This window comes from Oncorhynchus tshawytscha, linkage group LG11, assembly GCF_018296145.1.
Source record: "Oncorhynchus tshawytscha isolate Ot180627B linkage group LG11, Otsh_v2.0, whole genome shotgun sequence".
Classification (NCBI taxonomy): Eukaryota; Metazoa; Chordata; class Actinopteri; order Salmoniformes; family Salmonidae; genus Oncorhynchus; species Oncorhynchus tshawytscha.
In genome coordinates this window covers 28,508,868-28,533,540 of record NC_056439.1, presented here as the reverse complement: position 1 = coordinate 28,533,540, position 24,673 = coordinate 28,508,868, and the positions used below count along the sequence as shown (strand labels likewise).

Sequence of the window (24,673 nt, the reverse complement as noted above, 5' to 3'; positions counted from 1 at the left end):
ATGCTTTGTTGCGAAATAGGAAGCCAATACTAGATTTCATTTTGGATTGGAGATGTTTAATGTGAGTCTGGAAGGAGAGTTTACAGTCTAACCAGACACCTAGGTATTTGTAGTTGTCCACATATTCTAAGTCAGAACTGTCCAGAGTAGTGATGCTGGACGGGCGGGCAGGAGCGTGCAGCGATCTGTTGAAGAGCATGCATTTAGTTTTACTTGCATTTAAGAGCAGTTGGAGGCCACAGATGGAGAGTTGTATGGCATTGAAGCTTATCTGGAGTTTAGTTAACACAGTGTCCAAAGAAGGGCCAGAGGTATACAGAATGGTGTCGTCTGCGTAGAGGTGGATCAAAGAATCACCAGCAGCGAGAGCGACATCATTGATGTATACAGAGAAGAGAGTTGGCCTGAGAATTGAACCCTGTGGCACCCCCATAGAGACTGCCAGAGGTCCGGACAACAGGCCCTCCGATTTGACAAACATGATTTTCAAATTAATACCCCATCTCTGTACCCCCCACACACAATTATCTATAAGGTCTCTCAGTCGAGTACTGAATTTCATGCACAGATTCAACCAACTTGAAAATGGCTGTCAACAACCAACTTGACCAAGCTTGAAGAATTTTGAAACTAATAATGGGCAAATATAGCATAATCCAGGTGTGCAAAGCTCTTAGAGATTTACCCCAAACATGTTTTTAACATGTATTGACTCAGGGTGTGCATACTTACAGTATCTAATCAAGATGTATTTTTTATTAATAAAAAAAATGTTTTAGAATTTTTTTGTGGATCATTTGACAAAAAATTGCAATTAAATACATTTGAATCCCACTTGTGACAATTAAAATGTGAAGAAATCCAAGAGGGGTGAGTACTTATGATAGGCACTGTAAGTGTAAACCGAGAGAACAACAGAGTAAACAGGTGATAGTTCAAAGTGAAGTTAGATTGACGTTTGGGGTGCTGACGCAGGGGTATAGAGAAAGGGGAGAGTTTGAGGACCGGACGGATGGCGTGACAGGTGTGACCATGGGGCAGGTGATGGAGGTAGAGTACTGTAGATGCTCAGCCCCTCCAAGGAGCAGAGGGGCCAAATGGAGCGGGCATGAGAGTCGCCTGTTTGCTGCGCTTAATAAGAACTGACGTTACACAACTTCATTCACCTCAGCAATACGTGGTCTTATTGCAGAGTCTGTGGTTGTGCCAAGTTATTTTTAAAAATAAGGTGCAAACTGTGTGGGAGACTGCAGTGCAACACAGACTGACAGCAGAGACTCCGTCTGAATAATTGGTAACACACTCACACATACACACTTAGTCATACTGTAAGTCAGTGGCTCCCCCAATCGTTTTCTGTTACTGTACAACCAACTGAATTTTGCTCTTCCCGGAGTACCCCTGAAGTACCCCCTGATGTGTATTTTACCAGTATGCCTATGGTCTCATGAGTCTTCTCAAGTACTCCCTGTACCACCAATCTTAGTACCCCTGGTTAGCAACCACTGATCTAATTCATACACTCATGCAGGTAGTCAGTCACACACTTAGCTACACACACAGACAACCCAACCAGACATCTACTCAAACACACAGACAAAGGACGTTTACCCACGTGTGTTCTGGCCCTGGCCCAGACACAGTGCCACACACAAATAGGCACACAGTGAACCATCCAAGAACAGAGAGCCAATCCCTCCCACAAACAAAATACACCATGTACTTTCCTATTGTTTGCTTAACCATCCCAACCCTTCTTCCTCTTCCACCCCCCTAGGATTACACCATCACCATGTACTTCCAGCAGTCCTGGAGGGACAAGCGCTTGTCCTACACAGGGATTCCCCTCAACCTGACGCTGGACAACAGGGTGGCTGACTCGCTCTGGGTCCCTGACACCTACTTCATCAACGATAAGAAATCCTTTGTGCATGGGGTCACAGTGAAGAACAGAATGATCCGACTGCATCCAGACGGAACTGTGCTCTACGGCCTCAGGTGAGTGTGTGCGTATCAGCGTTACGTGTTCTTGGGCTCCTCTGTAGCTCAGTTGGTAGAGCGTGGCTACTGCAATGACAGGGTAGTGGGTTTGATTCCCAGCACCTCCCATACAATAAAAGAAAATGTGGGTGTGTCAGTTCTGGTTACTATGTAAAAAGGACATTCTACTCCAAAATAGAAAGATGCTGACGTCATAAATATAATTTCCCCTTCCAGAAATTAGCTCAGCAACATATCGGTCCGTATGATCAGGCAGGTGTGGCTATAAATAGGCTGGGGGGTTTTCCATCTGCATTTACCCAATTGGGCCCAATTATTAGCCAGAACACAAACTCTAGTTAGCAATTGATGACTTGAATGTCATAAAAACATTCCACTGGCACTCAGCCAACTAAGGATCATGTACTGTGAATGTATGCCTACCTGTTATACTTGATCCGTGTTACATTTAGCCTCTGTCTTCCCTATGAATTCAACGCCATTGGCGAGGACTAATGCGCATAAACCATGCCGCTGCTAAAAGTTCAGGGTCTCAAATGGTGAATTTGACAAATTTCTTGGACTTGAGAAATAAGTGTAGCCTGGTAACACTAGAAAGCTCTGTGATCCTTCTCTTTTAACAGTGGGCATTAAAACTGCTTTCAAAGGTGTGTTTTCCCACAACTGCATTAAGAATGTTGTATAATGACTGGACATGCATATTTCTCTGTGTGGCTCTCGCAATTTTAATGTGCCTCGAGGAATATAATCTTCTGGCATAGAATGTGACAGGCTGAACAATTGAATAGGTCAACTATTCTACTATGGGTTTGTCTGATTTTGCTGTTGCTTACTCGTGTTGTTGGCTGTGGAAAGTTAAATGTGGATAACAATTTTTCATTAGATAATTCCAATAACCAAAGGTACTGGGTTACAGCTCTGCCTGGTTCTCATTTGGATCATACTGTAGGTGCCAGGTCTCGGACCTGACGGGATCCGGTCCAATTTAACCTCTGTGTTTGTGTGTGCGTGCGTGTCTACGTCTTAGTGTCTGTGTGCATTTGTGTGAGCTTATGAGTGATAATGAGAGCCGACCTTCAAATTTTGCAAACTGGGGGTTGGTTTTAAGAGCATGCAACCGAAGCTCCTGCACATCATCTCTTGGTGTGTGTGTGCTGCAACTGTACTGGAAAAAACTGCACAGAGGCAAGGAGACCATCCATTCCTCAAAGCCTTATCAAACAACTGCCATTGCTCTTTCTCATCTGCCTCTGGAGTGTGAGAGGAAGATCCAGGTGGGGAATCATTTATGGAGCCGTACTCCCCTGCAGTCCGGAGCACGGAAACAGTGTAGACTCGTAGGCTACATGCTCCTTGTCTGGCTACCCAAACTCCTTGCTCCCGCTAAACGCTACGCCACACCCACACATGTTCATTTCTTCTCCACAATGAGTCTGGATCTGAGCACCTCCCTGACAATTTCTAGAATGGAAGTACATTCTAGACCATCTGATTGGTCCCAGAAACAGATGGGTTGGGCCAGAGCCAGAACACATGTGGGTAAAGCGTTGTTTAAAAAATCGTTATTGGCTTCGATACTCTGATTTGGTTAGAGATGATCTAATCGCTGATTACTTATTTTGTACAAAACCCTTCATTTTGACATCACCACAAACGACTTCAATGATGGCATCGGAGGAATTCAGTTTGAGTCGTCAGGCAAACATGCTACCGTCCTTGCCTCTGCAGTGCTGAGCCGCACCGAGCTAACGAAGGGAACTGAAGGGCAGCCACTGTCAATAATGCAGTGGAGATCAGAGGGATTCAGCGCTTTGGTGGGGGAGAATGATGACTTGACAGTTTCTGTAGTTAGATATCCTTTTTTTGAGCTACAAGGCAGATCTCTAGGGTTTGTAGGGAAGATCCAATACATGTTTATTACTTTAGTCGGGTGGCATATCTTGTAATCATGACAGTGGATGTGGATTTTGTCATTAGTGCTCATTTGAATGTTTGTTCTAGCCAAAAAGTATAGTTTGTCTGGGAAGGCATTATTTGTGTTTTGTTTTCGTTAACCAGCAGTTGCCGGGACCACCAGGGTCGGATTAAAGTAATCCTCCTTTAGCCAATCACTGACATTAATTGATCAATTAAGTGTAAGGGAGCAAAGGAAATCCAGTGGAAACTGAGGACCTCAAGGGCAAGAGTTAGTCACCCCATGCTGTAGCTCATTAACTGGCTGAGTTAAAGGCTAGCTGGTAGTTCTGGGAGATAACATCTGTCTCAAAGATTCAGGCAAAATGACGTCACCACAGTTAAACCCAGTAATTTGACTCATATACATCTCCCTTTAACCTTATCAGCTCATCAGTGACCTCAGCTGCTGACAAGAGACTTGGCGTGTGATCTAAGTCACGGAACCAATGTGACCTTTGACTGGAATCAAACCTGTGTTGACAGCGAGACACGCCCATCACAAAGAGGACAGTGTTAAGTCTCTGATCTAGCCGTTACCTCTGAAAGCTAACATCTGGCACTAACATCTGTCTTCAGGTCTCGGGCTAGGTTACATCATGGCGGAAGCTAACGACAACCAGGCAATCAATCCCATTAGCTACATTTGTATGAGTTGTTGTGATTGAGCTCAATGTCTAGATTAAAAGGCAGCTTGTGTGGTTCATATCTTTGTGAAGACGCTGCAGTGTTTTGTACACATCTATGTTGCTTGTTAGGTTAATTAGGGCTAAGAGGGAGTCGAGCATGTGGCTAACCTGGTGTGGTGCTGGAGTGGAAGGTCTTAGATGTGTGATTTGATTAAGTATTGGTTTATGGCTACATAAGCGGGATGGCAGGTAGCCTAGTGGTTAGAGTGTTGGGCCAGTAACCGTAAAGGTTGCTAGATCAAATCCCTGAGCTGACAAGGTAAAAATCTGTAGTTCTGCCCCTGAACAAGGCAGTTAACCCGCTGTTCCTAGGCCATCATTGTAAATAAGATTGTGTTCTTAACTGACTTGCCTTGTTAAATAAAAAAATGATATTGTCTGTGCCCATTATAAATCTGAGGGGTTATTTTTGGTGCATAGAAATAGTGACTGTAGTATAATTTGGTGAAAACCCACTGGGCACAGACGTAATTTCAATTTCTAGTTTTGATTTACATTTGGTTGAGTTGTCAACCAACATTATTTCAACGTGAAATCAACAAAAATGTCACCATGTTATTGGATTTAGGTTAAAAGTTGGGTGAATACACAATTCTCCAATCAGTTTTCCACGTTGATTTAACTTCATCACATTACATGTTTTTAAAAATATTGCGTGGATACAACGTTGATTCAATCAGATTTGCCCAGTGGGAATGCAAATGTATCACCATTTTGTTGTTTTGGTTGACGCCAAAGGATTTGGTTTTGTGTACCAGGTGGCTGAACAGCATGCTCCTTATTGGCATTAACATGTGTGCCAATATATACATGATTATCATGGTAACATTTAGGGCTGGATTTAAACCGGCCGTAGCAATGTTTATGCAACCACTTTGTTTACACATTGAAATCGAATTCACCCCATGAATTGACTGAATTGAAATTCAATACACACACCAACTGTCTATAGGCCAACACTCAACTCACCTTCAGCCTCTTCCTTAGTCCTTTGAAGGGCATATTTAAAGGTAGACTCAGCAACATGACATCATCATACACAGCAGGACATATTGCCATGGCTCTTGCCAGTGTGGGCATGCACACATACTAGTAGTTTGGCCGATTTGGATTCTGTTGTTGTTGACGTCTGTAAGCAGGAAGTAGCCCCGCTATGTGTATGATGACGTCTTATTGCTTAGTGTACCTTTAACAAATCCTTTTAATTGACATTTCAAGCTAGTCTACTGTAGAAAGCCACATTAATATATTAAAATATCATTATTAGCTTGGTTTGAGTTGAGCTGTCAGCCTGTTGGGTGAGCAGCAGTGGCCTGGGTGCTGGCTGGCACGGGCCTGCGGAGAGATTCATTAGCAATAGCCATGCCTCTCAGGAGGATCAGGTGAGTCACCCTGCTGGCGCTGGCAGCTCCTGTCTGCCCCAACCATACGCTGCTCTCCCCAGGAGGACTACTAGGAAAACCTGCTCCGCTCGTCTCTCATCTCCAGTCCCCATCTCGTCTCTTTAAAGGTAAATGATGCCCAGTGTATCCAGTTACCCAGTGGTACTGTACTGTAGTGTACGTTCCTTGTTGGTACCAGTTTATAGTTACAGGAATTGATGATGTTTCAGTTCTACCCATGTCCCTGACCACTGCTGCAATACTTTTGTTTGTTAACAATAAACAATATATCTTTGGTATGGCTCTGTCATTTCCTAAGGCACTTTATACTTAAATATCCTATGCCATGATTGTCATTTTATTTGACGCGTAGTCATGCAATGGTAGGATATTATGAACCATGACTACGTAATTGTTATGATACTCAGTCGAGCATTACTAATTGACTAACATCCTGAACCATGGCCATGTCTTAAGCACAGCCCTGTCGTTCTACATTACACTAACAGACAGTTACTACGCCCCATAAGCATGTCATTCATGTGGCTATCTGTCAGTGTCAGTGTCTCCCCTGCTCTGATGTCTATCTCTGATGTCTGGGCCCATTGTGAGTGAGTGCCTGTCTGTGTATAATCTGAATACTACTCTGTCGTTCAGTCTTCCTCTCGTCTTCTCTCCCTGCCTCCCTCGCGAGAGCACACCGAAATAACTTGCATGTCATTGTGACACCTTTTGACTTTCATCTGCTTCGCTCCTCACACACAATTCTCCCAGTTTCACGTTGAGCAGGGAGACGTCTTCACACTCGAATGCTGCAGAATTATTATTCCCCGCAGACCACACAATTATTCAGCCAGTGTGCTTCTGCCTGCTGCCTACAGTGAGCCGGCTATATTTAGGCTGCCTGGAATGACCTCACCACTTACTGTAGAGTACACGTCTGCTGCCACGCTACCTTCACGTTTTAATGTATCCATCAATACGCATATGGCCAGTCGGAATGGTCACTGCACACGCTAACAAACAGTAGGCCTATTAGTTATGCTCAATGAAGATTGATTGAATATGGCAACATGTTTTTAATTCAACTTTTAATCAAATCTAGCATAACACTCATTGCTGTAATTACTCATTTTTAGGCAGCACTGCCACCTCTACTCCCGGTGCTTCAGCATGTGAAGGAAAAGAGAGTGTCTGTGTGATTAACATTTTATGAAGTATAGCAGTCATAACAAAAAGCTTTAATTGCAGTAAAATGTTAGATTATTTAACAGAACAACATCTTTCTAGCTAGCACCCTTTTACAGTTTGTTGTATTTTTAAAGCAAGACAATGGAGTTGAGCATGTTTTTACCTTCCTCTTCCCCTGGAAAACAATATCAATCGTTACTGAGTGGAATATTCTGGATAAATGAAATTACAATCTTATAACCACTATACTAGTATAACTGCAGACATTTTCAGAGCATCACTTCTCCAATATCAGTCATCCCAGTAGATAAGATTCCTCTCACATGAACAATGCAATACTCTCACCAACTGCATTAGCCATCTCAGAAAACACAAACCAATACTAATGCTGCAGTCAGTCACACCCGTAACATCTATCACGTCACATGCCGCTTATTACCATCACGGATGGTCACGGATGCAAAGCCCACCTCTTTTCCTGATCGGCATTGATCTGATGGGGAGGGGATGTTACACACTGGGGTAATAGATTGGGAGTGGGCATAGTGCTCCGAGCTCCCTGCTGTAAAGTAGGGTAAACCCTTACTGACACCCCTACGGTATGGAGGAGCTGATGCTCTATTTTTACCCCATCTCTGCAGCTGCTTTATAATTCATCCAGACCACCCTAATGCATCTGGTGGGTTTGAGACATGGTCGACAGCCAAAGAATATTCAGCTGCAGAAATGTTTGATGAAATGCTGAATATTCATGCCCAGGGCTTCTCAGTTCTCAACATCGTTGCGGCTGAAATTGACAGATATTGGTCTCACTGGACACTCGCTATCACTCAGTGAGGAGAATGGCTATGGGCCAGTGAGATTCATTTTTACAAGGCAGGGCTCTTGGATTGGACGAAGACCAGGACTAATGCACAGATGACCACCACTGGACATTTAGAATGCCCTTTACATGGATGGTTGTATTGCTACATTCCAAATCCATCCCTAGCCCCTTGGGACTACATCTGGATCTGAAAGGATTGGATTGGTATACTAAACAGTATTATTATAGATCAGCCTTGACTTCTGATAGGCAATATTGGAGATAACTATCCAATGCTTTCAGATCAACGTACTGTAGGTGCATAGGTATGGGCATTGGGATGGATTTCAAATTTAGCATGTACTACTATGCTTTTTATGTTTTGGCGATGGTTTCGTCACCCAAAACAAACGAGTGGCAGCTTGAGTGAGTTTTAGGTGCTCATCGATGCATGATATTTTGCGGCAGGAGAAGCTGGAGAATAAATGGGGAAACTGCAGAGGATCCCTGGAAATGTCTCAAACAGCTAGAGGGCTCAGGTTGGGTTAGGTGAATGCATTGCTGGCTATGACTCACATCCTGGCAGTCTCAGTGTGTGTGTGTGCGTGTGCGTGCGTGTGTGTGTGCGTGTGCGTGTGTGTGTGCGCGCGTCTCGTCTCCTCTCATTTTACACGGATAATGCAGTGGAAAAGGGACACACACTTTACAGTAATGGTTCCCTGTTCACAATGATAAACCAATGTGCAAACATGTTAGATGCACTTATTCTCTGAACATCTTATGTAATTTATGCAACATCTTTTTGAGTGAGGACCCATTACACCTTTTTGTTTGTCTGAATTTGCGGATTTTATGTACCAGCCAAGCTTCAGAGAGCACAATGATTTTGATTAGCTATGAACAGTGACTCCTCCACACTATGCTTTAAGTTTAATCCTTTACTCAGCATAGGCGGTTTACATTAAAATCAATATTAAAACGACATCCTATTCTTATCGTATGTGGTTTCTGAGCAGAGAGAACACAACAACAGATGTAACTCTGACCCTTTCCCTTCCAAGGACCAGCCAACCCCTCGGCAAGCAGCCTGTAATAACATGGCTGCATGTGGCCACAACCTTGACCCTTTTCTGTCAGAGACCGAATTAACGCAATGAGTACATAAGCACAGCAATCTCACTGTTTCTGAACATTTTGGGTTGAATCAATACTAAAAGAATGAAAGCAGTGTAGCACAAATTCAATCCAAAATAGTCCAATTGAAGTGTGCTCCTTCAAATGAGACCTCAAAGCGAATAAGTCACGGATTTTAAAGTCCACCGATTGCCTGGATTTTTTGTGTTCATTCTTAATTAATCATAGTGCTAATTAAGATGGAACATGGAGCATTTCAAAGAGGGAGGGCACAGTCATGACTTAAGCAGTATGAAGGCAATTATGGGTGAGAAACGGAGAGTTCAATTTCGAGTGAAACCAAGGAGGGATTTGTGCAATAGAATGCTGAGTATGTACTGTGTGTGCTTCCTGAGTCATTGTGTGCGAGAAGGATGCGTTTTTCATTTCTCTCCATTATTAGGTCAACCTTTTTCACTGTGCACCTGAAAGTGTTTATATAAAATGTTATGGAATGTAACACACACCCCAAAAAATGACATTTTAAGTAGGTCTTATATTTTCTCTTGTTTCTCTGCACTCCTTGTATATGATATACAGTATGTGTGTTCACACAGATTTTATACTGTATGCTCTGCACTTGTAAGGACATACATCATGGTACGGGTTTGTGAGACATTAGTCCAATGGGATGTGGGGGTATATTTCAAATTTCTGTGCTAGATACAAAAAAATTATAGAATGTCTACCTTCCCCCACCCCTCTACTTCTCTCTCTCTACATTCCTACTCCCCCTCTCTCTCTCGTTATTGCTCCCGCCCCCCTCTCAGGATCACCACTACGGCAGCTTGCATGATGGATTTGCGTAGATACCCTCTGGACGAGCAGAACTGCACCCTGGAGATCGAGAGCTGTGAGTGCCAGTGTGTGTGTGTGACATCACTGTAGAGACTTATCTCAGCTTCACTTGTGCCATTGATCAATACTGGGCATGTTTACGAAAGCTTGTCCCTACACACAGATCTGAGGTCTATGTGACTCTATGGGTGCTATTGAATAAACCCTAAGGGACAGTTTCTAGACCCAGATCGAGGCTATTCATGTAGTAAAACACACTTTCAATGGAGATTTCCTATTGAGCATGCTTTTTAGTCCAGGAATAGGCATAATCTAGGTTACTGAAACTGGCCCAAACTACATTTTACAATTACTTTCTGTTTCACTTAATCTACACATCTCATGATGACTTGCTCTCAGTCCATTCATTTTCACACATTCTTCTGTTACACAGGTCTATGTGCCTCAGGTAAGGGATTAATCTATTCCAAACCGTAGCAAAATATCTCTCCCATCGAGGACATAACGTACATTAAGCAGGAAAAAAACTACAGCACTTTACGCCAACTAATGCAAACTGGTCGTTTCTTGTTAAATCAAACTTGGCCAGAGTGCCATTTAAATAATAGATGGTACCTGCATGCATAGTTAAATCAATCTGCATAGACGTGGACGCTTGGCTTTGGGTATTATGACAAGGTTCTGGAAATCACTATAAGATCTTGTGGAGCTGCTAGATTAATGAATTGACCGGGTTGATATATTTAATACTTTTGGCAACACTTTACTCAAACCCTCTATCATGTCATCTGTCTTAATTATGACATACAATTACCTAGCGTAATAATAATTTTTAAGCAACAATAAAGACTATGGTTTTACTACTCTTCGATGCACCAGTGCTAGCAGCGTTGATGTGGCCAGGCCTTAAAGTTATTATCTTCATTTAAATTGTTCTAATTTATTTCATTTTATACCCTAATGGGAAATATTGGGTCCAACCTTTGCACTTTGCAGTTTCTAGCTGTGGGTAATCTGGTCCAATTTCTAGCAGTGGACAATCTGGTCCAGTTTCTAGCAGTGGACAATCTGGTCCAGTTTCTAGCAGTGGACAATCTGGTCCAGTTTCTAGCTGTGGACAATCTGGTCCAGTTTCTAGCTGTGGACAATCTGGTCCAGTTTCTAGCTGTGGACACTGATACATGGGAAAACATCCAGTTCTGCTGTTTTATTCTTCGCAGTCTCATTTAAAAAAACTATCTCTATATTGGTCTACACATTTCTTTACATGTCATTCTCCTATACCCTTATGGCTTCAGGGGTGATCTGATAACCCAAGACCCTCTCACACATACATTAAATGGGGAATGGGAAAGAAAGACAAAACCACTGAGTACAGACAGTAAGGAGAAGCAGCTAATTCCCTGAAATCCTGCGGTTCCCTTTAGATAAGCGGAGGAGTCTGAGGGGAGAAAAAGCCAACGCAGTCCAATTAAGTTTGCCTAATTACTGAAAGGCCAATAACTGACTGTTTCATTCCTGTTCCATCTAATACCAGGCAAAGAGAAGTGTTAGAAAAAGACTTGACCCAGCGCTTTAGACAAGTACACTCTCAATGACACTGCAGCTTTCTGCCTGTCTGTCTATGTTGAATGGCGTTCCATTCTGTCAGATTCTCAGGTGGGTACACCACCCGTGACATACGGTAGGTAGCCTTCTGTCTGTCCATTTTAGATGATGTAACAGTCTCTCCCTCTCACAGATGGGTACACCACTGATGACATCGAGTTCTACTGGAAAGGTGATAATTCAGTGACTGGGGTGGAGAACATCGAACTTCCCCAATTCTCTATTATAGACTACCACATCCAATCCACAAAAGCAGTGTTTGCTACAGGTAACAATCTGATTACTAACCCTTACCCTAGTCTATTGTTAATTAAAGTTTCTGATGTTCCACTTAAGAGTGTCTAACATTAGAGAATGTGGCAGAATGTAACTGCCACATAAGCACCGGGTAGAAGTTCTCTCAGGCACAAAGATAGGATAATCTTACCCCTAAATGCTAAACTGACCTTAGTTCAGCGTCTAGGGGGAAACTTTATCCTACTCCGACGTGAAAACTGTGTTTGGTCTCCCAGGCTCCTACCCGAGGCTCTCTCTGAGTTTTAAGCTGAAGAGGAACATTGGCTACTTCATCCTACAGACCTACATGCCCTCCACCCTGATCACCATCCTATCCTGGGTCTCCTTCTGGATCAACTATGACGCGTCTGCGGCCAGAGTCGCTTTAGGTCGGTGTCTTTGGGTTATTCTATGGGTTGTCCATGTGGGGGGCTGTAGGTCGGTGTCCTTGGGTTATTCTATGGGTTGTCCATGTGGGGGGCTGTAGGTCGGTGTCTTTGGGTTATTCTATGGGTTGTCCATGTGGGGGCTGTAGGTCGGTGTCTTTGGGTTATTCTATGGGTTTTCCATGTGGGGGTTTAGGTCGGTGTCTTTGGGTTATTCTATGGGTTGTCCATGTGGGGGTTTTAGGTCGGTGTCTTTGGGTTATTCTATGGGTTGTCCATGTGGGGGCTTTAGGTCGGTGTCTTTGGGTTATTCTATGGGTTGTCCATGTGGGGGCCTGTAGGTCGGTGTCCTTGGGTTATTCTATGGGTTGTCCATGTGGGGGGCTGTAGGTCGGTGTCTTTGGGTTATTCTATGGGTTGTCCATGTGGGGGCTGTAGGTCGGTGTCTTTGGATTATTCTATGGGTTGTCCATGTGGGGGCTGTAGGTCGGTGTCTTTGGGTTATTCTATGGGTTTTCCATGTGGGGAGCTTTAGGTCAGTGTCTTTGGGTTATTCTATGGGTTGTCCATGTGGGGGCCTGTAGGTCGGTGTCCTTGGGTTATTCTATGGGTTGTCCATGTGGTGGGCTGTAGGTCGGTGTCTTTGGGTTATTCTATGGGTTGTCCATGTGGGGGCTGTAGGTCGGTGTCTTTGGATTATTCTATGGGTTGTCCATGTGGGGGGCTGTAGGTCGGTGTCTTTGGGTTATTCTATGGGTTGTCCATGTGGGGGTTGTTTAGGTCGTTGTCTTTGGGTTATTCTATGGGGGTTGTTTAGGTCGTTGTCTTTGGGTTATTCTATGGGTTGTCCATGTGGGGGTTGTTTAGGTCGTTGTCTTTGGGTTATTCTATGAGTTGTCCATGTGGGGGTTTAGGTCGGTGTCTTTGGGTTATTCTATGAGTTGTCCATGTTGGGGGTTTAGGTCTTTGTCTTAGGGTTATTCTATGGGCTGTCCGGGGGGGTTAGGTCGTTGTCTTTGTAGGCTTGTGTTGTACTGCCTCCCAGGCAGGCAGAAGGCGCCCCTATACACAGCAGAGCATAGAATGTCTCTCCACGCAGTACCCAGGGCAGTGTATACTAGCACACTGCTCCCTATGGGCATATAGCACACATCCCTCTCGTTAGAGTGTACCTTTGCACATAGCCACTTAGGTAGCGTAGAGTGTATACTTACACACACACAGCCCCCTTAGGCAGAGTGTACACTAACACACTACCCCCTAGGCAGAACTTCTACTTACACACTGCCCCCTAGGCGGTATGCATCACAGTCTGAAGATGTATCACAGTCTGAATGACACACACAGCCCCAAAGGTACAGTATTCATCCTCTAAAACAGTGATTATTTTACCCCATCCACCGACCCATGGGAATATGAGTTTCCTTACACCCAAAACATGGAGGTCAGAGATTAATCCTGAAATTCTCACAGTCATCCCTGAGTGTGCACACAGACACACACACCCCTCAGCAGAGTGTGTCCTTGTGGCCTCACATTCATGGTTGTCCTACCCCTGAGGCAGTTTGTACCCTTACAAAAAACACCCTTGACTAGCTACTGACTCATTGGTGTGCATCAGGGATATGACCTGAGTTTAAGGTGAGAGCTGAAATGTACAAAAGCAAACTCATCAGACCTTCTCTGGAACAAGCAGAGAACTAGAGAATCAGTAAACAACATTTTGGGAGGCATTATGAGGGAGCGTTACTGTAGCTAGTGAAGAAACAGTTGCTAACTAACTAACTGTAAAAGTGTAAATATTTAACGCCACAGTTATTAAGCTAGCTAGAGCGACTACTGCTCCTGTACTCTTTGGCTAAATACCATAACGCTGCTTCCAGTCCTTGTTCCTGGTACAAAAATTGTGGCTCCAGTTGTGTTCAATTTTTTTCTGATTGGGACGTATTCACTAATACAGGCTACTGGGTTTAAAGAAAACACATACGGCATATACAGATAATGCGTGTGCTTTGAATGGTCAAATGCCTGAAATGTGGTCACATTTTCCAAGTATTTCACACTCTTCGGTCACATTTAATGCCTGCTGTTTATAATGTGCAGTCTGGCAGACTTACTGTTATCAAGATGATGGCATGCTTGGGGGTGTGCTTTACAAGGGTTTCTTTATTTTAACTATTTTCTACATTGTAGAATAATAGTGAAGACATCAAAACTATGAAATAACACATATGGAATCATGTAGTAACCAAAAAAGTGTTAAACATATCAAAATATATTTTATATTTGAGATTCTTCAAAGTAGCCACACTGTCTTGATTACAGCTTTGAAAGAAAAACCCTTGAATGAGTAGGTGTGTCCAAACTTTTGTCTGGTACTGTACGTGCAAAAATGTCGAATCTTGTCTACGAACTAAAGTGCTGTGAAAAAGTATTTCAAATGTTCTCTACTTTTGCATATTTTTGATACTGAATGTTATTAGATCTTCAACCAAAACCTAATATTAGATAAAGGGAACCTGAGTGAACAAATAACACAACAATTACATATTTAATTTTTATCATAAACAAACGTTATGCAACACCTAATGCCCCTATGTGAAAAAGTAATTCCCCCCTTACACTCAATAACTGGCTTTGTCACCTTTAGCTGCAATGACTACAACCAAACACTTCCTGTAGTTGTTGATCAGTCTCTCACATCGCTGTGGAGGAATTTTGTCCGACTCTTCCATGTGTAACTATTTTAACTCAGTGGGTTTTCAAGCATGAACCAAAACTATCACACTATCGCCACCATGCTTGACCGTTGGTATATGGTTCTTACTGTGTAATGCAGTGTTTGGTTTTTGCCAGGCATAATGGGACCCATGTTGTCCAAAAAGTTATACTTTTTACTCATCTGTCCATATAAACTTTTTCCAAGAGTCTTGATGATCATTCAGGTGCTTCCATGTGCTTTTTGGCTAACTTCAGTCAACTTTTTGGGCGAGATGGGTCTCGTTATATCTGGCAAAAACCAAACACTGCATTCCACAGTAAGAACCTCATATCAACGGTCAAGCATGGTGGTGGTGGTAGTAGTGTGATGGTTTGGGGATGCTTTGCTGCCTCAGGACCTGGATGACTTGCCTTAATAGAAGGAACCATGAATTCTGCTCTGTATCAGAGAATTCTACAGGAGAATGTCAGTCCATCTGTCTGTGAGCTGAAACTGAAGCGTAGCTGGGTCATGCAGCAAGACAATGATCCAAAACACACAAAGGTCTACATGAAAATGGTTAAAAAGCTACAAAAGCTACAAAACAAAGCGACAAAGTTTTGGAATGGCCTGTTCAAAGTCCAGACCTAATCCCAATTAAGATGCTTGAAACCAGCAGTTCATGCATAAAAACCCACAAATGTCGCTGAGTTAAAGCTGTTTTGTATGCAAGAGTGGGCCAAAATTCCTCTGCAGCGATGTGAGAGACTGATCAACAACTACAGAAAGCATTTGGTTGCAGTCATTGCAGCTAAAGGTGGCACAACCAGTTATTGTTAGGGGACAGTTACTTTTTCACACAAGGGAATTGGGTGTTGCATAACTTTGTTAATTACATAAGTATACATTATTACTTTTTTTGTAAACTCAGGTTCCCTTTATCTAATGTTAGGTTTTGGTTGGAGATCTCATAACATTCAGAATCAAAAATATGCAAAAGTAGAGAAAATCAGAAAGGGGGCAAATACTTTTTCACGGCGCTGTATCTAATGTGGAACTGATTATGCATGGCTGAGTATTATAGGAGCGTGTCTCTTCCTTTAAGTGAGTAATATACTGTACATCATTTTATACAGTTCATACATGTAGCCTACATTGTTGTACATAGTTTTGTATACTAAAGTATTACAAACCTAAGTCTTATATACTGATAATGACATGAAACTCATGTTATTTTAATGTAACAATTTTGTGTAGACCATTGTACAACAAAAAAATCCCACACGAAGTGTGATCCTGAATCTTGTGATCCCAGTACAATTAGCTAATGCAGGGCACTATTTTGCATCCATCTGTTTGTTTGAAGTGAGCAGTTGACTGATATGAGGTGAAGTGTATGAGGGATTGGAATGCCTGTGTACTGAGCAATGTTGAGTTAGGTCAGCTTGTTCTTGTCAACTCAGGCTCTCAAGAGTCTCTGTGTCACAGTGAATGTAACGTTGTGGCTGAGTGACAACTTCACACCAAGGCACTATCTACCTGTGTATTGCTCTTCTGAGGACTGTCGCACTAGAATAGAATATCACACTGCTCTGATGTTCTGGATCTATGCTTGTCCAGTGTTTTCACCTGGACCTCAGAGGTGTCATGCATGTGACGGGCACTGATGGCCACAGTCATCTGACATTTTCACAGGTAAATTTGATAAGGTATGTATGTATCAGGTCAACGTAGGTAACATAATGGTATGAACCACCTTCAGATCCAAACAGTTCATAATTTTCCCCTTATTCACACAATTTGGTTTAATACAAAGCCAATAATATGAGTGGTTTATTAGCATTCTGAGCTTGTACCCCATACAGAAGTCAATGCATTTAAAATGCAGCTTTGGACTGGGTTGCGTTATTGGGGTGAAGGGATCTTCAAGTCATGCAGGGGGCATTTCCACATCCTTTCCCCCAGTACATTCGGAAAGTATTCCGGCCCCTTTACTTTTTCCACATTTTGTTACATTACAGCCTTATTCAAAAATGGATACACGTCTTTTTTCCCCTCATCAATATACACCCAATAACCCATAATGACAAGGCAAAAACAGGTTATTCAACAGATACCTTATTTACATACATATTCAGACCCTTCGCTATGATACTTGAAATTGATCTCAGGTGCATTCTCTTTCCATTGATTATCCTTGAGATGTTTCTACAACTTGATTGGAGTCCACCTGTGGTAAATTAAATTGATTGGACATGATTTAGAAAGGCACACATCTGTCTATATAAGGTCCCACAGTTGACAGTGCATGTCTGAGCAAAAACCAAGCCAAGTGGCCTCCATCATTCATAAATGGAAGAAGTTTGGAACCACCAAGACTCTTCCAAGAGCTGGCCGCCCGGCCAAACTGAACAATAGGGGGAGAATGGCCTTGGTCAGGGAGGTGACCAAGAACCCAATGGTCACTCTTGACAGAGCTCCAGAGTTCCTCTGTGGAAATGGGTGAACCTTCCAGAAGGTCAACCATCTCTGCAGCACTCCGCCAATCAGGCATTTATGGTAGAGTGGCCAGACGGAAGCCACTCCTCAGTAAAAGGCACATGACAGCCCGCTTGGAGTTTGCCAAAAAGCACCTCGACTCTCAGACCATGAGAAACAAGGTTCTCTGGTCTAATGAAACCAAGATTGTACTCTTTGGCCTGAATGCCAAGCGTCACGTCGGGATGGTGCCAGGTTTCCTCCAAACGGTGAAGCATGGTGGTGGCAGCATCATGCTGTGGGGATGTTTTTCAGCTGCAGGGACTGGGAGACTAGTCAGGAATGAAGGAAAGGTGAACGGAGCAAAGTACAGAGAGATCCTTGATTAAAACCTGCTCCAGAGTGTTCAGGACCTTAGACTGGGGTGAAGGTTCACCTTCCAACAGGACAATGACCCTAAGCACATAGCCAAGACAATGCAGGAGTGGCTTCGGGACAAGTCTCTGAATGTCCTTGAGTGGCCCAGCCAGAGCTCGCACTTGAACCCGATCGAACATTTCTAGAGAAACCTGAAAATGGCTGTGCAGCAATTCAACCTGACAGAGCTTGAGAAGATCTGCCATTCTTAAATCTGTCGTTCTGCTCCTGAACAAGGCAGTTAACCCACGGTTCCCGGTAGGCCATCATTGTAAATCCTTAACTGACTTGCCTAGTTAAAAAGGTTACATTTTATTTTAATATTTTTAAAATCGCAGAGAAGAATGGGAAAAACTCCCCAAATACAGGTGTTCCAAGCTTGTAGCATCATATCCAAGAAGAGTCGAAGCTGTAATCGCTGCCAAAGGTGCTTCAAAGTACTGAGTAAAGGGCCTGTCTGAATACTTACGTAAATGTGATATTTCGGTTTTTATTTTTAATAAATTTGCAAAATAAAATGTTTGCTTTGTCATTGTGGGGTATTGTGTGTAGATGAATGAGGGAAAAAACTATCCATTTTAGAATAAGGCTGTAATGTAACAAAATGTGGGAAAAGTCAAGGGGTCTGAATACTTTCCAAATGCACTGTATATGGTGGTACTCAGAAGTCTCCCATTACTTAGGGCATGTGTCTTGAAAGACAAAAGCCTCCACACCCTGTATAGGAGTTGAAGTGCCCTCATCTGAACCCTAAACTAACCCTGACCCTGAGCCTTTCCTTCATTTCCCTTCCTCCACCAGGTATAACCACTGTGCTGACCATGACCACCATCAACACCCACTTGAGAGAGACTTTACCCAAAATCCCCTATGTCAAGGCTATAGACATCTACCTGATGGGCTGCTTCGTGTTTGTCTTCCTGGCCCTGCTGGAGTACGCGTTTGTTAACTACATCTTCTTCGGTCGGGGGCCTCACTTACAGAAAAAGGTGGCGGAGAAAGCAGCTAAAACCAATAATGAAAACAAGAGCCGTCTGGAGAGTAACAAAGTGCAGGTAGGGATTGGGAGTAATCTCGCGTCTCTGGCATATTAAAATCGACGAAAGAGATTAGAATTGGCATTATGAGCTTAAATGTTTTCCAAACTTCAAATGCTCAAAGCTCATGGTCTGTTGTGTTCTGTAATATATTGTAACCTCTCTTCCTGTTCCCATCTCCCTCCCCAGGTGGACGCCCATGGCAACATCCTCCTGACCAATCTGGAGATCCGTAACGAGATGGGTGGGATGGGTGGCATGGCCGGGATGACCGGGGCCGAGATGATAGGGGCTCTCAACGACCCGCGGGCCACCATGTTCTCCTACGACAGCGCCAGCATACAGTACCGCAAGCCCATGGCCAGCCGAGACCTGTATGGTCGACCGGCCCTCGACCGGCCTGTCGGCCACAAGAAGAGTCGTTTGAGGAGGAGGGCGTCGCAGCTCAAAGTCAAGATCCCAGACCTGACGGATGTCAACGCCATAGACAAGTGGTCCCGCGTCATCTTCCCCATCGCCTTTACCTTCTTCAACCTGGTCTACTGGATGTACTACGTCCACTAAGGGACATGGCTATTCTCACTAGAGGTTTGTTTAGCTAGCTAGGTTCTTGTACAGCGAGGGTAAAAGAGAGGGGCGTTAAATTCAGCCCCATTTATATGACTTCTGTTTGAGGAATGCGATGCGAAGCGGATGTCTTTTCAATGTAAATACATTTTAATATATTATATAAATATATATATATAAAAAATATAAATTTTATTTAATAAATTCTCTCACCTTTTTGCTGTATTCATCCGTAAAAAAAATAGAAATAGTGAAAATTAGTACAGAATTAAAGACTCGGTGAAGCCTGCAATTTGTAAGTCTGAACTTTGTGCCAAAAATAGACCTTGGTGACTTCATTGTTACTCTTAGGCTGCAACTGAATTTTATTTATTGGAAATCCTGTTCTCAACTTATTTCCTCTCATTCTCTGCATGCGGACTGTAACACAACTTTTATTTGCTTCTAAAGAGAAAAAAAGCCCAGTGCAAAAACTGTGGGTAATAACAAAGACAATTTTCTCTTGGTTAAACCCTATCTTGTGATTGAAGTAAATCCTTGCTTATTTAAACTTCATCCTGTGGTTTAGGAAGTCCTTGTTTGGTTGAACTCCATCTCTGTGAATAAGGTAGTCCTCATTTGGTTTAACAACATGCTATGACTAAGTTCATCCTCAATGAAGTATTAACTCTCCATACCATGATTAAGGCAGTTCTCATTATGTTGAGTCCCCACCTTGTGACTAAGGCGGTATTCAGCGAGTTGAAGAACATGCTACCTTGCATGTTCTTAATGTGTGACATGATTTTGTTGGTTTATGCTAGGTGCATGTGCACTTACCAGCTTTTTGCACTGTAAAACAAAGCCTGTTTTCTTTCATTTGTATAAAAGCTTAGCAAAGCCTCCATAGTTGAGCCTACCTGTATTATAATCATTCTACTGTGTGCTTTTGAACAACAAGCATTGCATTTAGCGTAAGTACAGGACAGAAGTGAATTGGAAATAGACTAATCTCAAAAAACGAAATTTGTATCTATTCTCACAGCGTCTGTGAGCATGTAAAATGTAATTTTCTTTAAAAGAAATCAGGTAAAGAATGACTTATGATGTCACCACGCTTTCGAAACCACATCAAAACATGCAAGCCCTGATAATACATGCTGTAGATGGTTGAGCCAAGTGCAGCCAAGACAACATCTTTTCAAATACACAGTACTGTATAGCATATTTGCACAAAGTATAGTATTCTAAAGTGCAGCTCAGCTATTCAAAAAGTTATTTGTTAAATGGCAAACACTTGAAGTAGATTTACTAACGTTAACATTAGCATTATACTAAATTCCACTCATAAACACCTTGACCCCTGTGAAAACTGTTCTAGCATTTAAAAAAACTGGCATAGAATAGCAATAGGTGTTCTACACCTATAAGATTTGGCATGGAAATCTATTGACCTCATTGCTTTAGTGCATAAAAAAAACAGGCGCAATGGTCTAGAGTTATTTGGATTTCAATGGATTTCTTGACTCCTCTGTTATACTACTCAAGACTGATGAATACTTGTATGAACCTGAACAATTCCCTGTAATTCCTACTTGTTTTATTGCTGGATTCATTGCGATTGTAGAAAAAGCTGTGCTAGAATGTCTACTATATTAGTTCAACAAAACAAATAGGATAAGTAGCTATAGCCTAGTTGTAAAGGTGTAATTTTGTAGCATTAAAGGGCAGCAATTAGTGCCATAATAGGTGCATTTAGTAAGCTTATATAAGTAGGTTGTGTGGTTTAAATTAAATTAGCGTAGGTTGGACTCATTACATAATTTGTAACCTCGCAATTTGGATGATGGGGAAAAAAGCTAAACTGGCAACGCAGCGTTCTATGTGATCCTAACTTTGATTTACACACTGATAACATCCTGCAGTGTTCTATGTTTGGCTGGCCACGCCACATCAAAATCTGGCTAGTCCATTTCTACAGTCCTCAGATGATGACATTTTTCTCACATTTGGAACTAAAATAACATTTTTTTTCTGAATAAACAATGGTAGCGTTTCCCTCTACAAATATATCAAGAGTACTTTTCCATGGCTAAAATGGTTTTGCCCATGACTATTGCTTTGCTTAGCTATCAAAATGGCCAATGACTACTTTGATGTAACTACTTTATTATTATAATAGCGGGTGGATTCCAAGTAGACATCTGAACTGCTTGTGTTATCAGGGCTTACCAAAAAAAGCTAAACCAGATAGGCTTCTACATGACACAATAAGTAGCAGTGTGCTCTCTCCTCATGGCTGAATATTGTGCCTTTAACAAGAATCTCAATATTTTCACAGGGTTTAACTTAACTTATAACTAGTGTGTAGAATTTAAAACGAATAAACTTGTACTTTTTTTTTTTTTTAGAGAAGATTAAGAAATGAAACTGCGGTCAACAACACAGACTGACTTTTATGACGCTCTAAATACATACTCAAAGTAGGTAGTAGTCAGACATTCCAGCATTTATGATGACAATCTGTGAATTCAATGCAGAAAATGTCCTGCAAGTTTGGTTTTGTTGCTGTTACTGTCGTTGTTTTCAGGCGGAATGGAATTCTATGGACTGGTGAAAAATAAAATTGTCTTTCCACTCAGCAGACTCTCACATACAGAAACAGATGGGACACATGTTTTCTTTGGACGGCCATAGTGAAATGGAAGCCTTAACAACTGGCTTCCCTCAAGCTTCCAAGGGATAATGAAATGTACTGAACTCTATTGTGTGAAATTACTGTACAATTTTCTCTCGTGCTCTATATGTGCTCTCATGTATAAAGGAGTGTATGTGTGTGTGAGAGAGAGTGTGTTTGAGTGTCCTGGCGTGTTTGTCAGCAAGCATGTGTTTTTCTGCTTGGTAACATGTGTACAAGCAAGCATGTGCGACCGGGAATGTGTGTGTGTGGGTGTTTGTGTGTGCGTGTAAGAGAGAACACAATCATACAAATCCTTTGTTTGAGATGGTAAGAAATTCAAATAAAATAACTGACATCTCACCAACCCAATAAAAGCTTCACTCTCATTTAACAATACTAACTCAAAGTGTCTTAGTTTGTCTCCAATATAGTGCTGTTTGCAAAAACATGATGCATGGGAGAATTAACTTGAACTTAATAGTATACACCATTCTGTACTAGCATCTTTACAAGTCAATCTACATTCTCGAGATCTAAGTTCAAAGATAAATCTCAAGCGACTAAGCAAAGAGTAATGCCATTAGACCAGTTAGTAGGGCCATGCGCTGTAGTGCCACTCTCATTAATAATCAGACAGGCTGAAATCTACTGTAGGGGCATGGCTATGACACAAACGTCACCATGTGATAATGGTCCACAGCTAGAGGGAATCCGTGTAGATGAGTTATGGAGCTTCATTTGGATGTAATTGCCTTTATTCCACACAGTGGGCAGTGTGTGTGCAAGCGAGTGAAACCATGTGACAATTGTGGGGTCTTCAAATTTAGCCTTCGGACATATAGGCTATGTAACACTCATTACAATGACCTAAGTATTATTGCATTGAAAAAATATGTTTTAGTTTGTTTTTATGGCCTGTGTAACATTAGTGAAGTTCAGTTTACATGGTTACCATGATCCTTTTAGGACAGCCTCATGAGGACAATGACGAGCAGGATAAGCTGAGACATGATCAAATCATAAGCAACATTTGGCAGGGCGTTAGGACACTTGCATCTTCTCTTAAACAAGCTTTAGGGCATTATGCTTCTGGTTGTGTGTGTGTGTGTGTGTGTGTGTATTACAGAATGAGACAGGAGTTCCCCTAAAGGCACCAAAAAGTCCAACTTTGGGGACTTTCTATAAAAAAATATTGATAATTTGAAGAGACGTGCACCGACAGAAAGATGCATCAGTCTCTCCCGAGAAAGCATCAGAGTGAGCGAAACAGCGCCCCTCTGTCTCAGTATGTGTAGCCAATGTATCTGATGCTGTCTGGCCAAAAGGAGTATCCCATGTCTTTTTGGTCAGGCAGCATCAGCTACATTCAGCCACTTGCGAATTGAAGGAAAATTATTAAAAATACAGAAAGGATTTAATAGGTTTGTTTTATTGTTAACATTTTGGGGGAAGCATGGCTTCCATGAATGCACACCACTGTGTAGGCCTAATGACAAGCGCCGAATGTAGTGTTTGTAACAGATGTCTCTTTCCATTCATCAAATGGCGGGTGCATAGGGCACTGTTTGGATGCTGGAATTAGTGGACGAACGTGCGCAGGTAGCCTACTTTTTAAGGGATTTCTTGACAATCAGATGAAAATGTCATGCCACATTAAAATGTAACACATTTTTACAGTTAAATGACATCTTTACTATTAGGCCCATAACATGCTGACCACACCGCCCGCCTTGTGTGCGTGAGCGTTGCAAAATAAAATGTACACGTTATTCAATAATTTCATCCAAACTGTTCGTGAACGTCTGCGCTGCAAGTCCTGCCTCTCCCATCTCCTCATTCATTTTTAAGATCATATACCCACATGGGTGACCTTGAAGTTGGATTCCAACCACCATATAAAATACACAGAAGACTGAACGAGGAGAGATTACTAGAAACTAACTAGGTTTCCCCTTTTATCTGTGGATTAATTGTTGGAGTATAGAACACAATTTTGTGACTCAATTTGTCCAAATTCTACAAAGATCCAGCAACAAAAATAACCTTTCAGCTACAATAACAACCCAATGTTTATATCCCAGGACAAATTACCTTGCAACAGCAAGCTAGCTAGTTAAATTCCCATGAATATTTCATATGTTTTGACCTGTCCCCAAATAAATGTTTGATATTTCAACCTGCGTGTCCTGATGTGTCTGGTGGGGATAGACAAACTCAACATGCAGGCGCGGAGACGGTTTGGTCATTATGTAAAACATTTTCGTGCACCCAATAGAATGCCACGGTATCATTTGCACTCTGTGTATTTGTTCATGCAAGATGCACCTCTGTGGTCTCACTGCCTCTAAATATCTAGCCAATCTTCCAAGGCCAGGTTACTTCTATTAAACAAGACTACAGTAACTGCAAATCCTGTATATGGCAAACTAGAACACGCACTGGGTTCTCATGGGTTCTCTTTTTTATATCTCATCAAAACATTAATGCATTATAGCGTTGCCATATTGTGGTCCAGATGTGATGAATTTAGGAAAACAGGGAAAGTTAGGCCC

General features: G+C 42.2%; 1 protein-coding gene across 1 annotated transcript in view; it reads left to right on the top strand.

Annotated features, from left to right (window-relative positions):
- Window positions 1-22,490, top strand: part of gabrb1 (gamma-aminobutyric acid type A receptor subunit beta1) — a 48,437-nt gene extending 25,947 nt beyond the window's left edge. Inside the window, exons 4-9 of the mRNA XM_024437148.2 lie at window positions 1,778-1,998; window positions 9,965-10,047; window positions 11,734-11,868; window positions 12,113-12,265; window positions 18,660-18,913; window positions 19,085-22,490. Of these exons, the coding sequence (XP_024292916.1) occupies window positions 1,778-1,998; window positions 9,965-10,047; window positions 11,734-11,868; window positions 12,113-12,265; window positions 18,660-18,913; window positions 19,085-19,459 (1,221 nt within the window). The 3' untranslated portion in view covers window positions 19,460-22,490. The remainder of the gene's footprint in view (window positions 1-1,777; window positions 1,999-9,964; window positions 10,048-11,733; window positions 11,869-12,112; window positions 12,266-18,659; window positions 18,914-19,084) is intronic.
- Window positions 22,491-24,673: the final 2,183 nt, after the last annotated feature.